This window comes from Anneissia japonica, unplaced genomic scaffold, assembly GCF_011630105.1.
Source record: "Anneissia japonica isolate Jap-2015-1 unplaced genomic scaffold, ASM1163010v1 scaffold287715_len1027211_cov185, whole genome shotgun sequence".
Lineage (NCBI taxonomy): Eukaryota > Metazoa > Echinodermata > Crinoidea > Comatulida > Comatulidae > Anneissia > Anneissia japonica.
The window spans coordinates 150,266-168,983 of NW_022724789.1; the positions used below are offsets into that span (position 1 = coordinate 150,266).

Consider the following 18,718-nt stretch of genomic DNA (forward strand, 5'->3'; position numbering starts at 1 on the left):
ACACAAATCTTCAGTTTGGGTTTTGATTGAGTAAAGCATGCCCATCGGATAGATTTGTAAGTCATACATGTTCCCTTGTGAGGAGGCTTTGCACTTTCACTTTAATCTTTCTTATCTGTTATCAGCCTGCTTGCCTTATTGTAGGCCTATGTTCGTTCATTAGGAGTGGCTCAGTAAGTCCAAGGTATGGCTGGAATGGCAAGAATGAGCTCCACAACTCAAAGCATTTAGGCTGGCAAAAACTTGCATCATAATCATCATCATCCTTATCATTCTCACAATTATCAATTCAAGATCATAATCACCATCAACATTGTCATAATTGTCATTATCATTGTTATCTATGTACAGTAGTTATCAAATCAACGTCATAATCATCATCTTCAACATCTATCATCCTCAGCATTTTCATCATCATGTTTTCATTTGCACCAGGTCTAAAAATAACCTACTCATATTGAAATTAAACTTGTTAATAAATTAATAAGCATTTGATATTGTAGGATTGTCGACAGTAAGTTACGTAATGCCTACAGGCTCTCAGTGGGGAGCCAGGCCCCAGGGCTCCCAGTCCAAATGGACACCTGAGTGTGTGGATACTTTGAACAATACAGTACATTGCCTTGAATTGCAGTGTTTTCAGCCTTAACATTCAAAATGTTTTCAGGTTAGAGAATACATTTTTGCCCCTTAGACCACAACTTGTTGTTATGCTACTGTCGTCAATTGTACGAGTGTACAGATATTTTTCATTAAGTATCTATGTTTATAGTGATTGATTTTAGATCATAAAAATATTGTGTGTATACAGTATGAAATGAAATCCATTTGATGGACACATAAAATATAGTCTTTAAAAGACTTTTCTTGTTGTGCAATTAGCATCTGATAAGACTTCTTTAGATTGAATGCCAGTGAAATGTACAATGTACCAATATCCTAAAATAAAATCGTAATGTAGGCCTAAAGCTGAGTAGGAAAAAAAATTCAACTTTTGTAGAAAATAAAAGGTAGTTAAACCCTTTTTTATTTTAAATTGCTATAAAATTCTTCGGGTCTACAGTTTTTAATAAGCCACTGATTTATTTTGTCTAAATCCTCCAGATACTTTTCAGAGATATTGATATGGTGGGTGGGACCACTTAGCATTGGAATTCTAAACCAAATCTAAAGCTAATTTCATTGCCCTCTACCCACCTTTATTAACCCTCTTGCTGCTCCTTAAAATCTACTCTTATTTGTTAAAGTTTACCAATATTATCACCCATCCACCCTTAAAATGTCTGCTGTAGTGCCAACTTAAGTTTCATAAAGCTACAACTCTGAATTATTGATAATGAGCTTGCCAAGCAAACCCTGCATCATCTATAGCAGATTTAGCGCAAGGAGAGGAAGAAACGTTTTTGTTAGAGTATAGTCCTAGATTGATTGTGTATACATAAGTATGTTATATTCTTGTAAGTGATTTATTTATTGTGTTTAGGCAAGTGCAAACAGAAAGCTGTGAAAATATGACATTAAAGATACTTGAAATGATGATGTAGTAGACTGCATTCTAGCCCTAGGGTCTGTTGCATTGTTTATGTAAGAAAGTCCGCTTATTGAGTTAATTAGTCCTTGGGAGAATTGCGGCTGATCTAGAGTGAGCACAGAAGGGAATCAAAGCCACATCACTAGTTCCTCCATTTACCATGTAGTAAATGTTGTTAAACATAATCATTGGAGCCCAGAAAAAAAACATATTACTAATGACGATATATCTTGTGACATCATGCAAAGAATAAACCTAAATACATCAATAGATTCATAATTAACTCTCTGCATGATTTTGTCGGCGGTGTTGTACATTCAATCTCAATATTTCAATATTTTCATTTAAAGAATAATTAATCATTTTGCAGTACTTAATGAATGAAGATAAAGTAGTCTAAATTTTATAGATCATTTTACCTTCAGTACTTCCAAAGTTTCATCTGAATACGATAAATCTTTGTTGGATTACGTCAAGGGGATGAATCTTGCAATATCTTTCATAGAGTGAATGTATTATATACTGTAGCCAAACCTAATGTGTATTAAATTAGAATTATTTTGCCCCTGATCATTGGAATGCATTTTGTGAAATTCAAACACTATACCTACAAATGCGTAGCGCCTATGTAAGTGGCCATTAATTTTAAGAATTCAAATGCAACCAGGCAATAATGGTATGGACCGTTAATAGCCTACCGTCTAACATTTAAATCATGGTAATTACTGTAATTAATTTTAAAAACTTTTATTTTATCGTCAGCAAGCAATGGAGAAAAATCAATCATTTACTATACATTAAAAAACTGCATTAATAATGTGTATATCTGGCACGAACATAATCATGAAGGCTTTTGTACGAAAGGTTTGATGATTATTGTCTATGAATATGAAGGCCAGAGCCTTTGTGTAATGTACAACACTGGCCTGTCTATTATGTCCAGCATCTCTTCAACCAGGTATTTCTATTTTCTCAATGTTGTGTATAATGACTAGTAGTTGCCATAGGAACAGTGACATCATCTCTGTGTTGGTTTCCATGGGAGTGAGTTGTTCTCCAGGGCGATGAGTGCATAGAATGATTATCTAGGGTTGTCCTGTTGTACATGATGCATGAGATTAAAACATATTGATAATTCTACAATACAATATTTTTACAGTGTATGTGTATATTAATATTATACATATGTACAAAACAAAAGGTATAGTAGATTACAGTGATGTAGATGGTTGATCAATTACCATAAATCTTACATACCTGTATTTGATAGAATAATTGCACTGAACGTGATATCCTTGTATTATATGACATAATCAATATTCAATCATGTTCCAATACAGTTTTTATGATGCGTAATACAAGAGAAGAAACATTCTAAATACATTAGTGATACAAGTATTAACAAAGCCAAAATTGTATTAGATCATATAAAATTGGTTTTTTTTTTAAATTATACTATACAGTACTATAGGCAGTCTGAAGTATAGCAATAGACTACTGTATGCATGCTAAGTAGTGCAACTTCATAAATTTAACAACACAATTACTGTGTTGGCACAACATTCTTATACCTTGTCTCTTGTACTTGACAGACACAAGGAGTGGAGTTGAATATCTTAGATGCTTGCCTTCCAATCCCAGGTTCCTGGGTTCAATTCCTATCATTGTTGCAGGAGTTTTTCTCGCGACCTAAAAACAACTCAACTCCCTAAATCTCATATTGAGATTTAGTTTGTGTAAAGCATCGTGTGTGTTTGTTTGTCTTGTGTAAGGGATTGTCACCTACAAGTAGGACAGTGATATATTCACTATTGACAATCCTTGGCACATTTATTGTGTGCCTAAAAATGAGAGATGAGAGAAGGGACCAAGATATCCAACTGCACAGGTCTTTCTCCAATTAAAGACCATTTTTGGGACCAGGGTTCTCATTGTCTTTAGCAGAGCTTTGGTATTTAATTAGAATATTAAAAACTATAGAGGGATACGTTAGGCATTCATTTAGGGGCTGTAGAAATGTGGTCTTTAATTGGAGGTGGTCTTTCACTGGAGGTGAGACCTATATTTGTTTTTGTTTTGTCTGTATTTCTGTTCAGTGTATTTGGTATGATATAATGTCAAAGTTAACATCTATGTATTATGATATATGTTGTGATGTCATAAACCAATGGTGATGATTTTTTTTTTTCATTTCACATACAAAACAATGAATTAAATGTTTTTTTTCCTTCTTGACAGTGGGTGATAAGGTTCCAGCTGATATCCGTGTAACCAGTATAAATTCAACTACATTACGAGTAGACCAATCTATACTTACAGGTAGACAATTATTTACATATTTTGCATTTTTCATTATTTTAGTACCTGAAGCATGAAATATTAAGTGATGAATGCTATGATATTCGGTAAATTGCATTGAGCTCATACTCTTGCGTTTAGAAGCCAGGCAAAATAGTTAACAAACCACATTTCTTTAAATGTACTCTATATTATTCACTACATGGTCATTCTAATATGTTCTATGGCATTAACATAATACTTGGTAAGAATCTTGGCGTTACTCGCATGTACTCTACATCATTTGATGTGTATATTTATGAACACACAACCCAGACTGAATACAAACTACTGACTCACCTCGATTTCAAGCCATCTTAAATCATTGACTCTTAAACAGTGCCCCCAAGGACCTTTATTTGACCCAAGTAGCTTTGTGACTTGCAATCTTGGCTTAAACATAATGTCAAAATTTGAGATTCCCCCTTTCCCCTGTCTATTACATTTCAGCTTTTATTTTCTTGGTTGGTTTGTCCTTCATTTAGAATCACTTCAGATTAATATATGCATTATGGTAATTAGGAGAAGATATTAAATTGCTTTAGCTAAAAGGTTGGTAAAGTGGTTCTGTAGAGCAAAATACCATATACTTCTCTTCTTTTTTTACCATATACTAGTTATTCCCACCTTGCAAGCCTTGTAAAACTACTAAATCGGGGCCTATATATCAATCTTGGTTCTTGTCCAAAATTTTGGTAAATCAGTTGGCAAAATTCAGTTTAAATCTTATCAGTTAATGTCTATATCACACATTTTTTTTCAAGCTGTCAAATGCATTTCCTTTTCCTAAATAGCCAATAGAAACATAATTCTTTGCTTTTAATGCAATGCTAAAGCCAAGTAGTTATGATAATGTTACATAAGACAAGACTTTTTATACTTTGTATAGCGCACATCCCCTCCCCCCTCCACTTCCAAAAATGGTGATTTTGAATAAAAATAAAACTTCATTTTTGGCCTGTTAGTGCACACTTAGCCAAAAGAAATTGAAAAGTCATTTAAAAAAATAAAATTCTTTGTTTATTTTGATTACACCCTCTGCTCTTTGAAATTGCCAAAAATAATATGTATTTCTTCATTAACTAATAATTACTTTAATATAAATGTAAAGGCCTTTGTCAAGCTCATTATTACACCATTTAATTCATTAATGAAATTTTACTTTCTCCTCTGCCTAGATTGTTTTTAGCAAAATCATTTTGTCCGACTATCTTTAAAGAAATAATTTTACGAAACAAGGTATAAAAAAAGTCTTGCCTATTAACCAAGATGTATTTTTTATGCACAGTTGATGTTTAATATTGTTGCCTGTGGTTGAGCATGTGCAATGGTGATTTTTTGTTAGCAATTTATCAGTCGAAATTGATCAGTAATTATGCAACCTGTTCAATAATGTATGTAATAAAGAATTACATAAAACAAATTGGGGTTTGTTATTTGCCCGGATGAATCCTATGGAAGGCGCCCATTAGGGTGGCAATAGGCCCTCGTACTTACTACAAAAAGAAAATGCATTGAGTAAAAATGGCTCACTCCTGAATTACTGTAGGTTATTAGGCAATATGCACAAAACTGTCTCCTATAATCTGATTTTCCCTGTTCACGATCTTAATTAGTAAATGACTTAATTTACAGTTGTAATTAATTTACTTGTTCAAATAAATTGTCACAATGAGTTATTAATTTCATCACTGATCATCAATTCCTGAGACATGTTTGCAGCTTGTCTAAATCACTAGTACTAGTAGATCTACAAACTCACAGTTTCTACAATAAAATGCACCCACAAAATGTACAGTATGTAAAATTGATTACGTTTCTGCGAACAAATTCTACTTTACATTTCAATTTGTTTTTGGTGTGTATAAAAAAAGAAATAAATTAGTGAACTGGCTGCTGTTCAGATGTGTATGCAAGAGATTGATATTAATTGGCTTTAAAATGTTAAGTACAAAGTGATGAGATGTTGAAATCAAAGCCATTGGGTAGATCTACTCATCCTCGTTATTACAGTAAATTCTTGAGCAACGTTGATATGCTACACGATTGGATGTGCTAGTATACAAGCTGATATGCTACACCGTACACGAGTCGATACGCTGCACAAAAAAGGGATGGGATATGTTCTCTTTGTTAAGTTAATCAGTACCCTTATCAGGAATGGAGGGCTGGTAACCCTTATGCAATTAATTTTGGAATGCTAGTTAATAGGTGTACATGGTGTTTAGTTTAGAAATTACCCAAACTGCTTAGTCAGCATTATCATTAGGACTTGACCATCTACTCAAGTCTAGTACTAAGTACCTTTCAGTCATCTCCTTGCTTCAGTCGACCAAGCCTTGAAATATTGGCAGCCACATTCCACCCAAAACAAAAGACCAATCTTAATCAATCTTCCTGTAACAGATCAGAAACGTAAATGAAGACATGAAATGCTATTATTATTATATAACTTGCTTGTTTTATTCTTTTGTTGTGGAATATTATTATTAATGTCAGAATTGATTAATATTTTTTATTGATAATAGGTGAAAGTGTGAGTGTTTTGAAGCATACTGACGCAATCCCAGATACCAAAGCTGTCAACCAAGACAAAAAGAACCTGCTATTTTCGGTAACATACCATTTCATTCTCATTGTTAACGCCTCTGTCTTTGCATAGAGAAAAAGATCCGTATGCCGGTAGTGAGTTTATTTTTCATTAGAGTATGTAGCTAGGGACGTTGTGCCTAGCTCTCCATTACTTCAAAATTAGGTCTCGCTCTAAAATTTTGCTGCAGATATTTATAATTATATGCATATGAATAATGCTGAGATTGCTGTGTATTCCATGGGGTAATTGTTTAGGTCTTAAATTTTGTCAATCAATTTCTCTGACGAACTGACTTTACAGGAATCTAACACCTCTCAGTTACTGAACTCATGGTTAGGAATTCAAACCACACACTGACCATTCTTGAGCAGCCATGCTTAAATACTCCAGCCTGCATTTTTAGTGGTAACACTTTATGCAGAAAAGTCTTTCAGGCTTCTTTTTTTGGAATAAAATAAAAAGAAAATTAAAAACAATAAATATAATAAACTAAATAAAATTAATTTAAATATTTAATTAAAAAAGAAGGAAGATGCCAGTTTTTGTCATTAAGTATAAATTATATTTGAATAAAATCAAATGACGTCATTTTAAAAACACAATTACGCAGGTTGTTATGTAATTTGTTGAAGTTTGTATGACAAATTTGTGGTGTTTGCCTAAAGGCATGGTGATGTCAAATCATATTCATATCCATATTGGGACATGGTAATCGGCATAAATTTGTATGGGCAAATCACAGAACTGTCGCATACTTACCAAAGCGCCAAATGATCAAAATACTTTTGAAATTGGATTCGATTATAGAATTTATAGAGGCCTACTGTATATAATATCAAAAAGTCTAAGATGTGTATAATGGATAAATGTTACATTACCAGTAGTAAATTTGTATTTTAAAAAGTTTTATACAAACTTTGTTGTTTATGATTTTAATAAACAATAATTCACGCATCTTAATACGAGGCTGTTGAGCAGACCTGGAAAAAATATTTGTGCCTCCAACCATGAAAATTGTATCAATAAAATGCCTGCAGCGCCAAATGTTATCTGTACCCTTATATACAGCCCAACAGTATATTTATTATTTATATTTTTTCCCCAAAAATTCCTCCGGGACATTCATGAGGCCTCCGACTGCTGCTCGCATGGTTGCTGACTTTCCCAGCAATACTGTTGAGGCTTGGTTTTAACGTTTGTAACTAAAAGAAAATAACCAACAATCAAAAACGGGGAAAAATAATGATAGTCACTCCCGGCCTTTAAGGCATTTTTCACTCTTTACTACATCGGTATTATTAATATTTCATGATTCATTAGTTTGTTAGTTTTATTTATGATAGCAGTATTTACATTTTTCATGAGGTTGGTACAGTACTGTATATTACGTAGGTGTTTGTTAGTTGTGTAATGAGAAATTTGATAACGCTTAATGGATATTCGATGAAAGGCCATGTGTATATTTAGATGACACAATGATGAGCAGCATATCACGACCCCATGCTCACCTAGGCTTTCATATGAATGACAGCCACCATTAATTGCAGCCACATGTCATGGTGTTGGAAGTTTGCTTTGTGGACATCTAGGACAGAGCATGTTATCTGGCCCTATTATCTCAAGCCAAGCCTTAAATGGGTTGGCAGTGAACAGCTGTAGCATGGCTGTGTATTGCTAGTGTTAAAGGAACATGAATGCATGTATGGTTAGGTTAAGGATTATTTTTATGTTCGTTATTTTTATTTAAGAATATTTTTGTTCCTTTTGTTCAAAGGTTTATAGCTGTAAAAAACTAAGAGTGGGTTATAGACATTTTAAGGGTTCATGGGTGATAAAATTGGGTAAACTCTAAATAGAAAGAATGGATTTTAAGCATGGAAAAGTGGGTTAATAAGGGAGGATGGAGGGCCATGAAATTGGCTTTAGTCTGGGTGGAAAATGTCAAGGCTGGGTAGCTCCACACACCATAACTACATCTTTGTATTCATTATTTGTCCAATGCTCAAACAAAATGTGCTTGATTATTATTACTATTTATGGTTCTAATATCCAGGTATTAAAATATTATGCTAGGCTAGTTTTAGTAGTTAATATTCCCAGAGTTAGTAATTTTTATATTAGAATAATGATATTAATGTGTCCATAAGGAATAGCAATGGGATTATTTAGTAGCTTAAATTACGTGCGAGTTACAAGCAAAAAAAGGAAGGCAGACTTCATCCAGGGTCCATAATGTAATACCTTGCTAGCATATTTTGTAGGTTTAATATAAAGATATGACAAATCAATGTTTCTTCTCCTGAAGGAAAAATTGTATTATTTAAAGTAATTGAAATTGACAGAACATGATCCATTACACATTATGAATAACTGTTTGTAAAGTATATTAAGTATTTGGATAAAGTCACATTAAAAAAGGGAACTAGGCAGCCGTATTATGCAGTCCAAACTTAACAAGGTGTGGTTTTTTGGAATAGACACAATCAACGACCAGAGGAACATGAAGTTGAGTAAAACTAATCTCAAACAAGTTCAAAATAAATTTTGAGACCATCCCATTTCTCATTAGATTAGAAAAAAACTAGGAAAGGGTGACTAGTGTTCACTTCATTTTTAAAAAGAGTGAAAAAAAAATTACAATTATTTTAGTGTACTTTTACAGGTGGGAGAGCTCACAGAATGGCAAATTCTTTCTACTTTTTAAAATGTTAATAACATGTGGATGACTCCTTATCAAACCTCATAAGAATAGATGATATTTTGATGTAGTTATACTGTAATATTAAGTGTTGACAATACATAGACCTTGGGTTCACCTGTTACCATTCATAATATTGACAGTTGCCAAAAGAAATTGAAATAGTTATCGAATGTATTTTAGATTTTGTTTTTCTGTTTTACAGTAGGTGGTTAATAAACCAGCTGCCTTGTCCAGCTTTCATAACCATAGTCCATTCCACGGAAGTGCACAATGGGAATTACTGATCATTTGCCATGAAATTTTGTTTCCTCTGTAGTAGGTCTTTACGGAGCATCAGTCGAACTTATCCGAACAATCATAACATGTTATTCAATAGGAGGATGGTCCTGGAATATGCGCTTGGCCCGCAATTGCACAAGTTCATGACTGTACATTACAAGGCTGCCATTTTGTGGAACCCTTGCAATATTCCACGTCTAGGGCTTAGGAAAACAGTCCATTATTGGTAAATGTAATAAATGTAAACCAAGCCAATAGAATGATTGGCATGATATGGCGTATTGTTGATGATAATGATTTCTGAAATAATATTTAGAGGCTTATTACTCCAAAATTAACTTAAAAGGGAGTTCCATGGCCTAGGAGCTGCAAAAAAAAAAGAAGAGCAGCTTTACAATTGTGTGAAAATGCACAAATTTTACCAATAATCTGCAATTGTTCGATTGTCAAGCTGGAGAATAGTTAAGGAAGGAGTAGAGAGATGAGATAGAGATGGATTTTATCATATTTTTCATTCTTCACAGGGTACCAACATTGCTGCAGGAAAATGTGTTGGTGTGGTAGTCGGTACTGGTCTGAACACAGAAATTGGTGAGTTTCATCTTTTAATTAACAGTAATGTAAAATAAATTTTTTGTTTTTCTCTTAGGATTCTAAACACAACTCAAGTTAATATTTATCTTGTCATCAGAAATATCAAGTTTCAATGTTGCTTCTCATTTAAACGCAATAATGCAGACAAATTAAGAAACTTATTGTCGCTCATTTGGGTAGTAGTGAGATCACATGAATTTTGATGATAAAATCTTCTAACTCGTCAAATGAAAATATTGTTGGCCTGTTTTGAAGAGAAAGAAAGATTGTTTAGAATTTATTGTATTGTATCTGAAGAGATGATTTGTATCAAGAGTATCGGCAGTACCGCCAATGTTGCCAATTAGCGTCCAGGTATGGCTTTCGGTATTCTAAAATTCAAGAGACACGTAGACAGATGCTGTAATTAGGTTCAGGATGGGAGTACAGCATTGTATACTGATTCAACATATAGCTAGCAATAAGATATCATACCTATGATGGAAGGCTAATCACAAAAAATAACCCCTTATGTGACCTGTTATCATGTGATCTAAATTAACCAATCAGATTTCCGTCTAGGTGATTGATGGCAACAATTGGGCATTCTTAAGACAGGCACTGTAGGCTAGTCAACTGCACTATAACAGCTAATTAAATATGGCCTTGTTTCCAAATTGAGTTATACATTATTTCTATTAATTCATGTAATATTGACTAAATATTAATGAATTTATTACCAATAAATGCTAAAGTAAGTTAGGTTTCTGATTTTCCATTTCATTTATTAATTAGATTGATTGGGTCCATATATTTTCGTAATTAGAATTTTTACCAAACCTTTACTGCATAATAACCTTTACTGCATAATAACCTTTACTGTCGTTCTTGAAATATTTAATAAAAATTAATATTTTAAAAATAAAATGCAATGCTTAAAACATTTTCAAATTGAATTACATAATATTAAGTATACATGCTAGCACTGTGGTAATTGATGTAAACTGCGCATAAAACTAGGTCTCTTAGAGGGGCGGATTTGGGGGAGGGGAGGGCCGGTCCAGCCCAGCCCCTCCTCCCTCTTGGAAAGCGAAAAAATAAAAAAAAAATAAATAAAAAATTGATTGCCCAAAGCGTCTCGAAGCTTATTTTTAGGTTATTTTCACGTTAGCATGTCCCCGGACCCCTAGGGTAGTGTTATCCCAATCGGTCCCACTTTCAGCTTCTTTTCAACCCTCTCCCTTTTGGACATCTCTGGATCTGCCCCTGCTCTTTCAGCAAATGTCCAATAGAAGTTGAATAAAAGAAACAAATAAAATGAAGAAGAGACTTACTTACTGTAGTTCCTCTGGTGTAAGCCCACCCTCCTTCAACACAAAATTGGGCCAATTTTTGGGGGTGGGCTTAGTGTATACCTGGAGAATTTCTTTTCAATCAAATGGAAATTTTTGGCACTATATACCGAATTCAACCAGTATTTAATATTCATTCCTTAGAATATTTGTAAAAGTGCCCGAGGAAAGGCTGGTACATAAAATTGGGCATAAAGTTAGGGGTGGGCTTATATCCGAGGTGGGGGTTATACCCGAGGAACTACAGTATTGGTTTTCCTCATGAGTCTGGTTTCATGCCGGGACTAATGTGCTTATTACAGACTGATAAATCTTTAATCCTATGTTTTCCTGTCCAAGTCTAACAGTACAGTAAGTAGTAGGTGTGTTGGATATTTAATCCTTAGAAGGATATTGAAGTCCACCAGTGAGAGCATAGTGGGTGTCAAATTTAATATATCATCCATTATTTACCATCCATAATTTAAAAGGAACCAATTAATACTAATAGTTGTACTCATACAGGAGTAGTAGGTGTCGGTGGCCACACAATGCGCAGGAGTTTCTAGTGTGGATGTTATATAAAACATTTACGTCGATTATAAAGTAAGTTAAATATTTTCTATTAATAAAGCAGAACTCAAAATAACCTCGTAGTTGATTCAATATTTTAATCATTTATTTTATTATCATCAGTCTGATACCACTTTATTAGCTATTATTTAATGTTTAGTAGAGAATGACTTTCTAAAATTGCAGTAGTCCAATTATATAATATAATTATTTTATAAGAAAATTTTATTTAATGTTAATTTTTAATATGTTAAAAATGCTTGAATAAAATTTAAAATATTAAAATAATTTAAATAATGTAAATTCATTTGTTATGCACCTCAAATTGCTAATGCAATCATTCTGATAATATTGTTAGGTATTAAAATTTTAAAAAGTTGTGTGAGTAACCATGTATTGATAAAAATTATTTGGGATGTTATTAACTTTGATAATGTCAACTACATTCATTCAATGTTCATTCATCTGTCTAAGACGTGTCTGTAATTCTTTAAACTCGTAGTCCGATTTGAAAAGGGGAAAATAAGTTATAATGTTAAATTCTTTAGGAATGATTCAACATGAAACGATACTTTTTGATAATGATCAAGAGTGATCGCTATAGTAGTAAATTGTTTTCAAGGGTTTTCATTAACATTTTGCAACGTGATTGAAACAACAATCTGGTATAAAAAACATGCAACGCATATTCTACATAAAGCCCTCAAGCTGCTTCCCCTTAAATTCAATATACTTGTCTGCAAAACATCAGCTTACTGGCTTTTAAACACTCTGACCGCCAGGGGTTTGAAAAAATAGTATCAGCCACCGCAAGACTTTTTAGCAAATTTTAACACTTTTTGAAAGCTGGTTGAGAGTGCGTATGTGATCAGATTGACATGTAGTGAATACTACAAGAACTACAAACATTTTAGCTTTACAATGGTACCAAACACGTTGTTCTAATCGCAATCTGTGACCCGTAACAGTTAAATGAAAATGACTCACTTTTGGAGATTTACGCAATTTCACACAACGAAGCTGAGATAATCGCGATTTCGTGAAAGTAAATCAATATCACTCTACGCTAATACAAACAAATAGTGAAATACTTACATTCCAGATTGAATGTAGTCTTCAAATTGTTAGTATGTCGGTAATCACCCCATATATGGGATTCCATAAAAATAACCTGAAACACAGAGATCTCCATGTTTGGTGGTCAAGCTTTGCTTTACCAAACACTGAGATCTCCATGTTTGGCGGGCAGTTTTATTCTGGGCCGTCGACTGAGGCTTCATCATTGCCTTGGTTCAGACCCCTCCGTCGGACTCCTTGTCGGCAAATTTCTGACGCCACCGCTGATCCACAAAATATAAATCAAAAAGCAAAAAAAATATAAAATTGTATGTAAAAATTTAGAAAGATATTTGTATATTGCTAATACCAATAAACTACTCGTAATTGCTTCTTATAATCCACATCATACAAACTCCACACTTTATTCTTCAACTTAAAATATAAAATAAGGCATCACATGATGCAAACTATAGAGGGTGTATTAAAAAAGTGAAATGGATGAAAAATGAAATTTAATTAGTTACTGTATAAGTTGTTATTTATGCGAGGGTTTAATTTTCGCGAATTTTGTGAATGTAGCGCTTACCGCGAATTTCACCACTCGCGAAAATGTCCACAAATTTCAAATTACAGGAAGTACTGTAAACAACAACCGAATGAAAGGGGGAACCCAGTTTGGTCGGAAATCTCGGGTAGTACAGCTGTAGCGCGTGATGGATTACGCTGCGCCGCATTTAGCACGTTCAGTGCGGGCGTAGTTTGAGACCTGGAAAAAAACAATTCCTTCACCGACTGTACAGTACTCTAGGCCTACAAAAATAACTACTAAGCCCTACTAGAGACAGTACTACTATGCCCTACTACTACTAGTAAAATACCAACACGCGAAAATGTCAAGAAAGTTGGAAATCGCGAAAAATTCTGTACGCGAAAATAACACCATATACAGTATATAGTAAAATGTACTTACACAAGGTTTAGGAAATGTTTAAATATATAATTCCTGGATCATCAGGGTATGGGACATGACAAAGAGCGTCGTTTTAAAGAATACAAATGGAATAACAGAAAGGAAAACTGAAATACATTACATGAGGGCCTCAACAATTACAGTACATGCGGGCAACAGTGTTTTTGCTGTATAAGAGGAACGGGATAAATTGATCACTTATTTATATTTTCGATGAACCTCACTCTATACCCCACGCAAGCATGCTAATAAACTCCCGATACAGATAAACTTCCTGCTAGTATCACAACAGGTTGTTATTTGATTGGGAAGGAATAAATGAAAAAAAAATGTTGATGGATATTACATCATATAACTCAAGATCAATAATACTTCTGAAGTAAAGATACTTATTCTATTGAAACATGTTAAATATACGTCAACTGTAGTAGCAATAAAACCGAGGCATTAAGAACTGATTTGTCATCTTTTGTGTACCTGTCAATAAACACCAACATACACACTTTCATCTGTCTTTGTTTTTATAGCACTTGATATTTGTCCATTCTAAATGCAATTCTAAATCTGCGCTATTATAGTTTTTGTCGCTGCTAATGTAGGGTGTATGCTATTTATTGCAAAGAGAACTTTAAATTTTAATCTCTGATATAGGCCTGGGTAAAGTGAGAATCGCATTTAATTAACATTTATTAACATTTATTATAATCAACAATTGAAAAAATCAAATTGTTTTGAAATAATTTTATAAATAAACAGTAGAGATTAAACAAGCAAGAAACTATTAATTTCAGTTTTCTCAACTACTTGAATTATCAGCAATCCAGAGAGAATTTTGAGAATGGTACATTTTTTACTACTGATTAGAGAAAAATGTAGAATGAATAAACCTTTAGAATAAACCTTTGCAATGAGAATTATGCTCTTTTGACTAAGTTTACAATACAGTATGCCTGAATGACTTGAGAGACAATGGACAAAATGTTAGGTGTCGTGACAAAATGAGTCTTGTAGTACACTATATCAATTTGAGATATTCAAGAAAATATATCTTAAGTAATATTTTTTTATAAAAATTGTGTTTTGATGTTTCTGCTACTATGTATTTAATGATAACAAATATTCTGAGTTGATTTACAATTAGTTAAATGTGTTTATGAGGCACATTTTGTAATGCACTTTTTCATAGGAAAACCAACACAAAATTTATCAGTTTGCTTTGTTGTGTTTTCAGACATGATTTTGTAAATGACCTTAGCCTATTCTGTACTCAAGCTAGGAAGCTGATTCAAAGACCAAAATAAAGCTACAGTATAGCCATCTATAACAGATCAATAATGACAGCCATTCGTTGGCCTTTATTTAGTTGTGTTTTTAGTGTATCTGATTGGTTTTTTTTTATGTAAGTTGCGAATTTTGGTACTTTATTGTGTTTTTTATCCCTTGAATATGATGTTTCTCATCTTTGTTTTATGTTCATATTCAGAATAAAAGAAATAAAAAATAAAAAGAAACGCATGAGATAATTGATTCTGGTTCTTTTTTATGGGCTTTTCTTTCACTGCCATAGTACAGGAAATCATTCCATAAATGGTTCCAGTAGAAACATCCACTTACTGAAATTTGAGAAATGCTCTTTTTTTATCCAAAAGCTGATTTCCACATAGGACAAGTCAAATAATGGTGGTGCACTTTCTGCCTATTTTTATTTTGTTAAAATAAAAATACCTAACCATAGATTTATTTTTTTAAATAAAACAAGTTTTTGTTTTTTTTTAGTATTTTTTTTTTTTTTGGCCTCATATTTGTTTTTATATTTAGCCTATTTCTTAGCATTAACAAACCCATGGGCCTTCACTTAGGGCTGAGCAAGATTTATGGGATAGTTCATGATACTGTGAAGCCAAACAAAAATTTTGATTAAGGAAACCCTCATCAGTGTCCGAAACCAAGGTATGGGAGTGCAGGAGTGTGGCCTAACACTTGATTTCATAACTAGCTGGTCTAGTGAGGATATGCCTATGAGAAGTTTTAATTACCATATTACACAATACCTTTAAATTTAATGTTAAAATGGTTTGTAAACTGTGTAAAGGCAACCCTAGTCTGCTTAGGTCTGCTGTCTGAAATTTACTGTGACCCATATGTTTTCTCCAACAATAGTATATTTTGGTATATTTGGTGAATTTGGGATTGGCTTTAACACAATACAAAGGTAAGATCTATAGGTAACCAATGTTGAGGCTTAGTGAGGCATATTCTTATAAATAGAACCTTTTGTATTCAAATAATTGAAAATACAGCAATTATCAAAATACGAAGTATCAATTGAATAAACTCACAAAACATTATGTTAAAAGCTTATCGGGTGTCAAACCGCTACATTGTGATTTCATCCATGTCTATAGAGGACATGGGTGGAGTGTTCGGCCTCCTATTGTTCAATATTGACTTTGAAAAGTTTCCTTTCATACCATGTTTGGTTAAATAAATGTTTTACATTTTACTGTGTTGCAATCATTTTGCATTTTGTGTTAGTAGGTCATTCATTGTAAGTGCACATGTTTTGAAACAAAACGCCGCATATGCAGGTTCATCTGGTGGTAGGTTGATTCAAATGAGCCAGTTTGATATACCCAGAGTTTTAGTTGATTCTTTGAATGGTATTGTAATTTATAAGTGTGACTTTTAAGATTCTATTTGAACATTTCATTCGACATTGGTAGTTGTGTAAATGTCAGAAGTTTATAGGTCACACATTTTGGTAGATATGTGGAAGTGAGTGTTCTTAATCGGTTTACATCGAAGGCTAATGTCAAAACAACTCAATTATTATTAGATTGAGTGATGTTGGTTGTTCCTTCTCTTTGATTCTAATTCTCATTACATTAGAAATCTAACAGTTGCAAACTATGTTTAATGATGTAGCCATTAAGTTATTCTAATACTTTCTAAAGTATTAAAAGCTAATTAACGATCAAATTCCATAAATTGTAATTGCACACACTGTGTACTGTGTTTAAATTGAAAATATTTTTCTCATCAATATACGCATACAAGGGGTTTAGCCAGAAAAATGAAATAGGCCGTCCAAAATGGAAGCCAGTGGGCGTGAAACTGAGCCGATGGGCAAGCCACGCCCATCTTTGGGAATCTCTACCGAATATTGGTACGAAGACAACATACATTCAATGAATAAATGTTGTTTTTATCAAACGTAAATATGATTTAGCTTTAGTTTAATGTAACATTCGATAGATTTGAAGAATAAAGAATTTGCTAAATGTAGACCAGGCCCCCAATTAGGCTAGGCTGAGCTGATTAGGCCAAGCAAACCAAACCGTCACGGTAAAAGTGGCCGTCCTAAATAATTGTAGGTCGTCCAAAAGACGGCTGGACGGCTCGCTGGCTAAACCTATGACGCATACATTATTTGCATCGATCAAATTTGTTTAATAATCAGTTTAGAAATTTTTGATAGTAAAGTGTATAAATTAGCTAATCTGTTGGATTTCTCATTACAATTTTTAATCACTGCAGTATGAATGTCTTGATTCAAAGATATATTGTCCGCTGAAAGTGAATATGATCATTAAAGAATAATTTTGTAATATCCTGCTCATTTTGCAGTAAGATGCAAATTTTAAACTTGTGCATAGAAATTATTTAATTTAAAAAATATGTACTCTGATTTTTGCACTGGATAATAATCACCTCCAGTGACTGAAATTATTTCTGGATGTTTCTATCTATTATTTTGCACTGTAAAATTATGGGTATATTATGTTTAAATACACTAATTTCTATGTTCAAGTTGATAATTTTTATATTGCATAAAAATGAGCAAGTTAATGATTATTTTGTTTCTTTGCATGGGACAATATATCTTTAATAATATTTTTTTAAATATTTTTTCTACAATTTACTTACTAGTTAATATTTTGTTTTATTCATCGAATGCCAACATCATAATTAACCAATTATTAAGTCACTGTGATTGTATTCAGTGATATCTTAGGAGACAGTTTGGTAGGCTGGTATTCATTCGTAGATGCTTCACACCATGTTGACAATTATAGTTAATTAAATTTGCATTGCTATAGACTGAAACCCACGCCATGTTTTTTTTAAATTTACAAAAAAATATATAATACTCCCGCACAACAATTTATAAATTAGAATCGGTGGCTTACTCGTTGAATACCATATGTTATCATACTGTTCAGAATAATAAATAATACATACTGTGTTCTTCCTCATTGATGTTTTTACATACAATCATCTCTACCCTTAGAATCTAGTTTACTTTAAAATGAATGTAGTAATTCAACTCTCTTTGATCGCTTTGCCGCAGCGAGAACTGGGCACTTTTAGTAATATCTCATCTATTAGTGAGATTAAAATATCCTGTAAATCCTTTACTGATTATTATAAAATATCAAGCCTTGTGTTATAGCATATGCCAATAGTATTTTTCTGAATAGTTTATTATTGTAGTGGGTTTTTTTTCCCCCTCCAAAGCGTTTAATTACTTTTTTTTTTGACGATTTGTCTCCTTGTTTAGGTTGTACAATTTATTTAACATTATATGACAATTGACATTATCATCTGTAATTATCATTGTTATGATGACCATTATCTTCACTATCAATTTCAACAAATCTGGATTTGTAATTATTATTTTCATCATCATCACCACTATCACGAGTCACTATCACCGTCGTAATCATATTCATTATCATCGTCTTCATCACAAGCATCTTTCACCATCATT

General features: G+C 32.9%; 1 protein-coding gene across 2 annotated transcripts in view; it reads left to right on the forward strand.

Moving 5' to 3' along the window:
* LOC117112565 (calcium-transporting ATPase sarcoplasmic/endoplasmic reticulum type-like) overlaps positions 1-18,718 on the forward strand; it is a 67,293-nt gene that overhangs the window by 25,879 nt on the left and 22,696 nt on the right. For both annotated transcript variants that reach the window (XM_033255658.1, XM_033255657.1), the window contains exons 6-8: positions 3,770-3,850; positions 6,397-6,482; positions 9,966-10,032. In XM_033255658.1, coding sequence (XP_033111549.1) covers positions 3,770-3,850; positions 6,397-6,482; positions 9,966-10,032 — 234 coding nt within the window. The remainder of the gene's footprint in view (positions 1-3,769; positions 3,851-6,396; positions 6,483-9,965; positions 10,033-18,718) is intronic.